Genomic DNA, 10,522 nt, shown 5'->3' on the forward strand with positions numbered 1-10,522 from the left:
TCTGAATGTCATACACAAACATTTCTTAAATACTTTAATGCGTATAGTTATGTTTATGTTGCGTTCAGGTGCTCCTAGTAAACACAGCACAGTAAGTAAGTAACATCAGCAGTATGTTATTCTTATGGGGAGTGAAATGATGTGAGCGCCAAACGTAATGGCTGCATCTGAAAAGCAGACGGAAGTGCGTGCATTAGGCGCCAATGCTTGTTTGCAGACGTGCGACAAGTAAATCATGTCAAAAGAAAACAAAAGTACCGCACAGTATAAAACTTTTACTTACTATACAACATGGCAGCAATCAGTGCTGTATAATAGTAACACAGAAGTCACCATTTTGTACTCCTGTCACGTACATGTACAGTATGTGTTCAACTGTACAAGCTTGGAAGAAGAGAAAAGTGTACATGTTGGCCTTCGTCCAATCACAGCGCTCAGAACATGTGGCGTGTGCAAAAGAAGATGCTTGGCCCCACCCCCATCTCGCCTTTTCCTCTGTCTTTTTGTTATCGCTCGTCTGTTTATAAACATGGAAAGAACAAGATGGCTACAAAACACGGAGAAATGGAGCACGCACATACCGAAGACACGATCAGGATCTGGAGCGATAACGCGGAACGGCCACGCGAGGGTGCTGTTGAGATGGACACCTCATTAGGTACAAGTTACAACATTCTTTCCAATGGGGCCCGGGCCCTTTTTAGTTTTAATGTATTTTGGCATTGGATTCCTCCTCCCCAATTATAACGTATAAAATCCCCAAAACATGTCCTATCATCTGTAGACCCACAAGTCTCAAGCCAGAACCCGAAAAAACACAGGAAAAGTACAAGTGTAAACTGATTACTCTGTATTACTATTGTCAGTTAATATTTTTCCACATTTAGGAATTTCCTTTGTATGTTTTTGAGCATATTCTTTATTTTGCAGCAAGCATTTTTCATTCCTTGCTTCATGAACTTTCACGATCGCAGCTCCAGCTTCAGTTTGATTGGTCGCTTGGGCATCAGCAGGCCCTGCGCATCCATTTCGATGGGCACCTGGTGGAAAAAGGAAAGGCGTCAGCAAAGCGCGTGTCAGCGGATGCTGTCAGCTGAGCTTTCAACAGGCAAACGTATAAAATGCATAGGATAAATCTCTGTGACATTGCAAATGTTACAGTGGAGAACATTTGAAACGGATTGTTGTGCTCGATCGTATAGTTGTGGTCATTTTCCATATGAGGGGCAGTGCTCCATCTGAGACAACAGATGGCGCTGTGGTTTATGCATGCTCATTAAAAAAAAAAGAAAAAAAAGAATGTATACGCTGAAAAGAAAAACAATCAGTGAAAAGTCACCTCAAAATACAACAGATTTTTTATGACGAAATATAAATACATTCATCATGAAAATCTGACTTTATTCCGATAAATTTCAGACAAAACATTTTATTCGCTTAAGATTGTGTTTTTTCCAAAATGGTTATTTTATTCTTGTGTGTGTGAATATGACAACTTCTTTCTTTAGTATGACTTTTATATAACTGCATTCTTGTATGATTACAGCATTTAAAAAAAAAAAGTTTAAAAAAACCAAATGAATAAAATGACTATTGTTGTACAATTATAACATCCCCCGACTTTTTTCTAGTAAGATTCCATGTATTTCAAAATTCTGATTTTATTCCCACAACATTGCCATTGTAAAAAGAAAACTTAAATAGAAGAAAAAAATCTACGGTAAAAAAAAAAAAACAAAGAAAGAAACCCGACCATTTTCTTGAGATTCTCTTTTTTGGGGGGTGGGAAACAAACAACTTTATTCTTGTGGAATGGTTTAGATGCCACGGACTTCCGACTTCCGGGTTTTACTCATCAGCGCCGTTTCAGGCCACTGCTGGCCGCGTTCCAACACTCTCACCCCCACCCCTGCGCCCCCGAACCGCGCGCTCCCGCTCATCGTCGGGAGGGCGACGCGGCTATCTGAAATGCTTCGGACACTGAGGACAGACACTACACACTCGCAGCCTCGCACCCGCAGACGGGAACGCGCCACCGAGGGGCACAAAGGCGGAAGCGCAAATACTGGGACGCGGCCCACACGTCGCAAACAGGAAAGGGAAAACAACGCTGATGCGTGAAAACCCGGAAGTTGGAAGTCCCGCCTCCTCGGTGGCATAGAGTCCATTACAACTTTTTTTTTCCTCAAAAGAAAACCCTGCTTTATTCTCATGTGTGTATGATTTGTATTTATTTTTATTTTTATTCTCATATTTTGCCAGACCTTTTGCAGTGTTACAGGAACAAAGTTTGTGTATGCCCTTGTACAGTATGTACATTAAACTGTACTCCATTGTCTCAGTAATTGTCAAGCTATGTGCCCCATTGAACGCATCCACAGCAAAACACGATGAAGCGGAGACAAAGTCGCGCATTCTCACCTCAGTCTCGTCGCACACGCAAAAGTTGTAGCGCTGCAAGATCTCCACTATGGCCAGCTTCATGCTGACCATCGCAAAGCGCATCCCGATGCAGTTACGAGGACCCGCGCCAAATGGCAAGTACGCGTACGGGTCAATGGAGTCTTTGTTTTCTTTACTGAACCTGCAAACAAAACAAACAGTGACAAGACCATTCTCGTTTTACAGCGTTCCCTCGTTTTCCACTGCGGAAGTCCACAAAGTAGTTAGCTTTATGTTTTACATTCATTATAAATATTTGAAGGCTCCACTCAGTTTATACACTTTTCTCATCGAGGCATTTACATTTTCTCACATTTCTCTCTTATTTAAACATTCTCAATGCTCAAACCTTCATAAATGTGATAAAATAGGTACATTACTGTAAAAAAAAAATCATGCAAGATTGCACTAAAAAAATCCGTGATACAGTGAGGCCGCGAAAAGTCAACCGCGTTATAGCGAGGGAACACTGTTAGTAATTTATCCCGGTAATTTGTGGAGAAATTGCATGTGAATGTTGAATGCTGAATGGGGGAAAAAAAATGGATCCATGTGGAATGATTTTGATACGAAATAGCAGAATGATATAGAATGGAAATGAAGAGAGTGGATTTTTTGTCAATTTTAGTGGTGAAAATGTTGAATCTTTTGGCCAGATGAATTGAATGAGCCGAATGTTTTGAATATCAAATTGGAACAACGTGAAACTGTTATGTTGAATGTCGCATTAAGAATGTATGGTGCATTTTTGTTTAAAAATGTTGAGTTTTGTGAAAACTGTGAGTTTTTACAAGGAGAAAAATACTAGCCTGCCAAGTCGTGAATTTCTGGAATATGTTGAAATTGGAATGATGTGACTCGGATGAATTATGTGGAAGTAGATGCATGTCAAAATAATGGGCGGGAGAAAAAACAAAAATAACATGTAAATGCTTTCAGCATTCACACAAAACGTCGGAATAACAACATTGTACCTCTCCGGTTTGAACTTTTCGGGTTCAGGCCAAAGGTCGGGGTCACGGTGCAGGGGCCAGGTGGGCACCACGACGGGCATGTCCTTGGGGATGATCACGCCGTTGACCTCGATGCTGGCCTTGGCCACGCGCTCCAAACGCTGGACGATGGGGTACAAGCGAAGCGACTCGTGTCCAAGTACTCCATCTCCATCAGCTCCTGGTACCGCACGGCAGCCTGACAAAAAACATTTGACACGTTGTTGCAATTTTTCAGACTGTTTACGCCCCCCCAAAAAAATCCCTTTATTTCTGTACCATGATGAACTTAAAAAAAAAAAAAAGGTTTTTGAACTCAATGTGGTTGGAACCATCGTAGTTTTGCTCACGTAAGCGAGTCGTCTGCTAATCAGTTTTTTTTTTGGGGTCACATGATGTTCAGGAAAGAAAAATCGACTTTAGTCCAATTATGACCCCCCCCCCCGAAAACATTTTATTTTCACAAAAAAAGAAAAGAAAAAGAAAGAAACATCTATTTTCTAAAATTCTCGTGAGATTATAACCTTTTCGCTGAAAAAATTTTTTTCTCATAAATGTAAAAAAATTTCATTAAACTATACAACTTCATTTTAAGTTTATAAATTTAAATTACATATTACAATTATTACCAAAAAAGCATATTTCTCCTAAGAGCTTAAAACAAAAACAAAGTGGAAAGTGTACAACTATCTATGATTAAAAAAAAAAAGTATTTCATTCTAATAAGATTACAACTTTGTCTCCCAAATAATTATTTTTGCAAAATTACAATTTACCGCCATAACTAAGAGCTTATTCTTGTATAATTATGACCACTTAAGAGGAAGTTACTAAAGGTGCATTCATGGTGTCGGTCACTTGAGGTCGAACGAGCGCTTGGCATATTAATAACATTTATCACCTCATAAAGTAGACAAGTGAAAACAAGTGAAGCATAAAAATCTCTCCTGCTGTCATCGCTATCATACCGGACATCATTTTATGGTCCTGTTATTTGATTTTTTTGCCAAGAACATTATATAATTAAAAGATACTGATACAATATACAATACAGAGGTGGGCATTCCGCCAATATTGATTTGAAGTTTTTAACACATGAGAAAATAAGACAATTAAAAAATTATTTTAAAAAACTCCCCTTCTTTATGTTTTTCTTATTTGTCTAAAAAAAATAAGGGCGCTATATGGCGACCTATCAGGCTTCCTGTTCTGTCTCCCTCAGTTGGTCATTGTTTTGTTTTCTTTTTCCGGTTGTAATTGTTAGCTAAATATCATTGCTGTGTACTTGTGACATGCGCAATGACAACGAAAAAAAGAGTTTTTAGCTCGTGGTAATTATTAATAGACAAAGACAGAAAAAGTGTGCATTTTTTACGTTCTACCGCTACTACTACTACTATTACCGGCGCTACCTCGTTGGGGAAGGTGGCGTCCACCTCGTCCTGCAGCTTCTTCATGACGTGAGGGTTGGTGGCTAAGCTGTGCGCCAAGAAGCTGAGCGAGCTGCTGCTGGTTTCGTAGCCGGCAAAGATGAAAATCATGGCTTGGGAGAGGATCTCGTGGTCACTCAGACCTGCCAAAATGACGGCCGGAAATAACGGGCGCGGTCAAAATGCAATTCCACGGCAATAATAATAATAATAATAATAATAATAAAATGCTATAGGATTTCTCTCGTTGACAGTTATTAACGCGCCATTTTGTATTCCTTTGTGATTTTGCATCCCACATGAAGGATATCACATGTGGGGTCCCACAGGGGTCAATTCTTAGCCCACTGTTATTCAATCTTTACAATATATGATATTACAAATTCCTACCTTGCAAAAAATTGAAATCAACAGAATCATAGAAACAATCTACAGGTACCTTTTTTCTTGTCGTCTTCGGTGGAGTTGCCATTCTTCTGCGAGTCAATCATTAGCTGCAGGAAATCCACGCGACCCTGAGGACAAATCAGACGCAGATCATTGGCTCGGCATCGTACCGCCGCATTGGCGAGCGTACCCCTCGGCCGCTGGTCTCATGGCTGGATTTGATCTTCTGCAGAGCGGCGTAGAAGAAGTCGAAGACTGAGGTCGGGAAGATGGAGAACTCCATCTTCTCGAAGATGGGGCCCAAGGAGGGGAAGAAGGCTGCCGATGCACCAAAGATAAATAAATCATAATGTTATATTTGACTCTTTTTTTAAATTGTTTCTTACTGTCGAAAATTATTTTCAGCCATTTTCTACATTGCTACAAAAATGTTCAGACTTTTGAAATGATAGAAACTAAAAATCTACTTAACAAAAAACACTTACTACTTTTTTACTTTTGTTTGATATTTTTTGGGGGTTCCAAAATGGATTCAGTTAATTTCCACTGGAAATCTGTGCTGTTTTTTTTTTTTTAAGGTTTGGGTAAATTTAATAGAATCAGAAGTTAAATGAAAACACATACACAAGTATTCGACACTTTCACCCTTTGAAATTTTTGTTTCATTCTAAAATGTATTCTCTTCATTTTTTATTATGTAGGATTTTTTTTTAATTAAAAACTTAAAATCTAAAAAAATTAAAAAAAAAATGTGACAAGATCGTTGCATATAATCCAAAACAAAGTCAGTTCATTTTTCCATAAAAATTAAATGAAAAGTTTCCCCAAAATTTATAAAAACTAAAAACCCGTGCCAACATATTCACACAACTCACTTTTTCAAGATTTTCTTGTGTTTTTCAAAATTAATTACATTTATTTATATTTTTCCCCTTGAAATTCTACAAAAAAAAATTTGACTTTTGAAACTTTAATCAGCCTAAAAAAAAAATAGGTCTCACCAAATTAAAAATGTGACATTCTTAATATTGCATATTTTTAAACTTATGCCTTTCTTGTAATGTTTACATAATTTTTTTTGGGGGGGTTAGTATTTGTAATCTCAATGTTAAACTTTTAAGAGTTTCAACAAATTACAAACGTCACAAAATTTTCAAAGTAAAACAGCTAAATTTATGTTCAGTTCACAATATAATGACTTTTTCTTGTCTTTTTTTTTTTTTTTTTTTTTTTGGTCACCTATGAGGAGGAAGATCAGGTTAAATAAGTCGAACTTGAGCAGCTTCTTGATGTTGGTGACAAACGGATCGGTGGGGTTGTTGATGGAGTCCAGGTCCACGCTGAAGGCGGTGCTGGTCACCACGTCCATGCTGTACGGTCCGAAGAACCTGCCGAGCGCAACGCCATCGTGATGGACGGACGGACGGACGGACGGACGGCCGTGATGCAAACTCACTCCTTGATTTCCAGCACTTGATTGAGGTCTGCCTTCTTCTTCATGCTGCTCACCAGGTTGGCTGAGTGACGCTTCATGATGACAAACATCTGCGCACGCATGCACAGGTTAAAAAAAGGAACACTTTGGCTCATTTTGCCATTTTTTTAGCAGCAAAAAGTTCATATTTTGTCTAGAATTAATGTGATAACTTCATGACTTTAAAAACACATTTTGCCATTCAGTCATGCGACGTTCGCAAACTGAGCCATGATTGGTCGTTATCTGAGGGCTCGTGATGTCATCTTCAGTCGACAGCAAGTGGCAAAAATGTGTTTTTGAAAGGTATTAATTGCACGTACTGGAAATGGCTCAAAGAGTCAAGCATCCCTTTAAAGTAACTAAACACTGTTTTTAACTGACAGTTAACTATAATTTGGCCGCTGGTGAATGACAGGCCAGCAAAATTTACTGACGCACCCGACTCTCCAAAACACGCACGCAAAAACTAAAAACAAACAAAAAAAATACATGTAAATACATAAAAACACAACAATCACACACACACACATGAAACCAACAAAGCAAAAACACAAACAAACACGAAAGGCCAAAAAACAACAAAAAAAAAAAAAACACACAGGTAAGTATTTTGGGGCGTTGCCTCTTTGAGTCGTCCGGAGGTGAAGGAGGGAGAAAGGATGCTTCGGATCCTCCTCCAGTTTTCGTCCTCGGCGATGCTGACGGCGTCGTACAGGGGGCCGTTCAGACGCAAGTTCTACAAAACACAAAAACAAGACCAAACAAAAAAAACGTCATATTTTGGTAGTGTTAACTTTGTTAACATTTTTACTGTTTTACTTTATATTTTAACCATTTTGTATTTAGTTATAGCTGTGTAGATGTAGGTATAATTATGTTAACTCAGTATGGCTCAATGAATAGAATTGTATTCTTATCTGTGTTACTTTCATGAGGAAGGGCAACGGGTTCATACATTCATTCGCTATCTCTAAATGGGAGGGCCGGACTCTGCTGGTCGGAAGGGAGTCAGGCTTATTATTATTGTATTTTTTCTAATCTGATTTATACCCATGGGAACAGATTCTCTTGTATTCACTGAGTTGTAACCAAGTGCATTGTGGGCTGATGGGAGGAGACTTCTAGTCTCCCACTTTTTTGAATAAGTATTGATGCCCCACGAGGGACGAGACAGACAACCTGATAGAACACGGCTTCAGTGTCATCAGCTTTTTGTCCTCAGAAGCTTCTGTTAATTATTTACCTTTGCAAAGGGACTTCTTCACCAGGATCTCACCATTCAGTTAATTGAACACGCAAAGAGTACAATACTTAATATTATCTACTCTAACAGTGGGCATGCCGAGCATGAAACGTGCCTGTGACATGTTCTCATTTGGGTCATTTTTTTAAAAATCTTTTGAGACCCACAAACAAGCTTCACGTGACGCCACGCAGCGGCCATATTGAGGGAACAAACAAACACTTGCGGGTGAGCGAGTAAATCACAAAATCTGAGGAGGTCACATCACGAATGAGGGTCAACGTGACGATAAAAGCCAACAAGGATGCGAAAAGAAGCTTTTGGGAAAAGATTTCCCGACGGAAATCGTGCTTACTCTGCGGTTGGTGAAGAGCGAGTAGCACTCCTTGATGAGCACCGTCTTGATGATGACAGGGTCCAAGATGCACAAAACAGGCAGACGGCCTTCAAAGATGCTAAACAACAAAAAAGGGCGACACTATTTATTGATTTCTTTTTTAATCGGAATTGTAATCGTCATCATGCATGTTGTGACGCGTGTGAACGAACCCCCATATTTTGCCATATTTCTTGTAGCACTCCGTGTCAAAGTGAATGAAACCCTGGAAGCAGACAAACACATGGAGGGGAAACTCAAGGCAAACATTTTCCTTTCCAAATCTTTCATATGTGCCCTCATGAGTCCAAACAGGATATTTGATCAATATTGGGCTGACCACGCTACTTGTTTTTTTTTTTTCCCACCCGTCTCAGAGGGCTAAAATTTTGGCCTCAGGATGTCAACAGAAACGAATGTCGGAGCGCCTTCGGGCTCGCATTGCGAATGTCACGGCTTACCTGTTTTCTGGGTTTCGCAATGCGAGGTTTAAATTGTTGAGTTTTTTTTTATTGAGGAAAATAAAATTGTATTCAAAGTTAAAGTTGCATTTTTTTTCTCAGGATATAAATTAACTTTATAAGAAAAAAAAGTCAGATTTTTCTAGATTGACGTTATAAGAATAAATTGGTATATTTCTAAATACAAACAAACAAAAGCTGTCATTTTACAAGACTCAGGTCAATTCTGTTCAAGATAAAAAAAAAAGTCAGAATATTTCAAATTAGCATTCGTATTTTATTTTGGGGGGAAAAAAAGAAAAAAAGTCTTGTTTTTTTCCAATGTAAAAAAAATGTAATCTCCGAAGTATGCAGTTGTTTTTTCCCCCAAGATAAAACTTACATAATCGTATGAGAGAGAAACATTTATCCACAGGGAAAATTTTGAGAAAATGTGAGATGTGAGTTGTATATTTAAAGGCCCAAAATGTCTGAGTTGCTTGATATTAAAGTTTCAAGAATAGTCGGAAAGATGAAAAACGGCATCGTATGATGAGATTGACGTTCTTCTCGACTTGAAGGCGAGAAATATCACAACATTTCCTTTTGGTTTTATTTGCATCAACGGCGGCGGAACAGATTTTTCCTACCTTCCTGTAGGCCAGCAAGTTTCCGAAGAACAGCACCGGCCTGGGACCCGGGATGCCCAGTTTTTTGAAGGTGTTGTAGGGCCAGTAGCCAAAGCTGCAAGACGACAACAACAGCAGCAACAATGACCGCTAACGGCAAAAAACAAAACACGACAGCAACAGCGAGGACGACATCAAAAACAACAAAAGTACTGCATGTCGCTTTATTCGGACCTTCCCCCCCGAAATATATCATGTTAATAAATTCTTTGTAAATAATCAAATATCCATCCATCCATCCATTTTCTGTACCGCTTGTCCTCACAAGGGTCGCGGGGGTTGCTGGAGCCTATCCCAGCTGGCTTCGGGCAGTAGGCGGGTTACACCCTGAACTGGTTGCCAGCCAATCGCAGGGCAATAATCAAATATATATATAATATATATATATATATATAATAATATAATCAAAATATAATGAAGCAATTTTACAGGTGCTTTTAACAAGTTTTATTGGATTAAACGGGTCGGTTAATGATCTTAAATCAATTATGAATAATGTGAATAAAAACGAGTGTGAATTATTTTGATCATTAAAGAAGAAAAGCATCCAATTGTCTTGACTGAAAGTGATACGATGAAAAATATTTGACATATTATTACATATATTTTTTTTTATTCAATGATTGCCTACTTAATGATAACAAAATTATTGAGCTGGTCTCTCTGTCTGTTTTCCAAATCAAATATGGCCCTTGAATACAAAAAAAAATTGTGTTTGCATGTGTGTGTGTGTGTGTGTGTGTGTGCGTGTGTGTGTGCGCGTGCGTGTCGCTCACATGACGAAGAGCGTGACGAGGAGTGCCAGCAAAGTCCACGTCGGGGCCGAAAGCAGCAAGTCCATCTCGCTCGTTGTGGTCTGGCGGCGGCTGTGCGGGCAGCTCCAGCACGGGCGACCTTTTATCTCAACACTCTGCGTGCGCGTGCGCGTGCGTGTGCGTGTGCATATGTTTGTGTGTGTCAAGTGTGTGAGAGTTGAACCAATCAGGTGGCACCTTGGTCAATGATTAAGCACACAACAACAATTGATGGGCCCGGTGGGGTGGAAT

General features: G+C 39.2%; 1 protein-coding gene across 1 annotated transcript; it reads right to left on the minus strand.

Moving 5' to 3' along the window:
• Positions 1-830: 830 nt before the first annotated feature.
• LOC147169183 (cytochrome P450 3A40-like) lies at positions 831-10,365 on the minus strand. The gene is given in 14 exon segments (XM_086083274.1): positions 831-1,040; positions 2,422-2,584; positions 3,417-3,588; positions 3,591-3,633; positions 4,847-5,007; positions 5,304-5,379; positions 5,442-5,569; positions 6,491-6,639; positions 6,708-6,796; positions 7,351-7,464; positions 8,327-8,426; positions 8,521-8,573; positions 9,438-9,531; positions 10,253-10,365. Coding segments are annotated over 14 exon segments (1,485 nt in total). The 5' UTR covers positions 10,318-10,365; the 3' UTR covers positions 831-962.
• Positions 10,366-10,522: the final 157 nt, after the last annotated feature.

The sequence above is a fragment of the Leptonotus elevatus genome, chromosome 8 (genome assembly GCF_054856555.1).
Source record: "Leptonotus elevatus isolate MCC_2025b chromosome 8, RoL_Lele_1.0, whole genome shotgun sequence".
Lineage (NCBI taxonomy): Eukaryota > Metazoa > Chordata > Actinopteri > Syngnathiformes > Syngnathidae > Leptonotus > Leptonotus elevatus.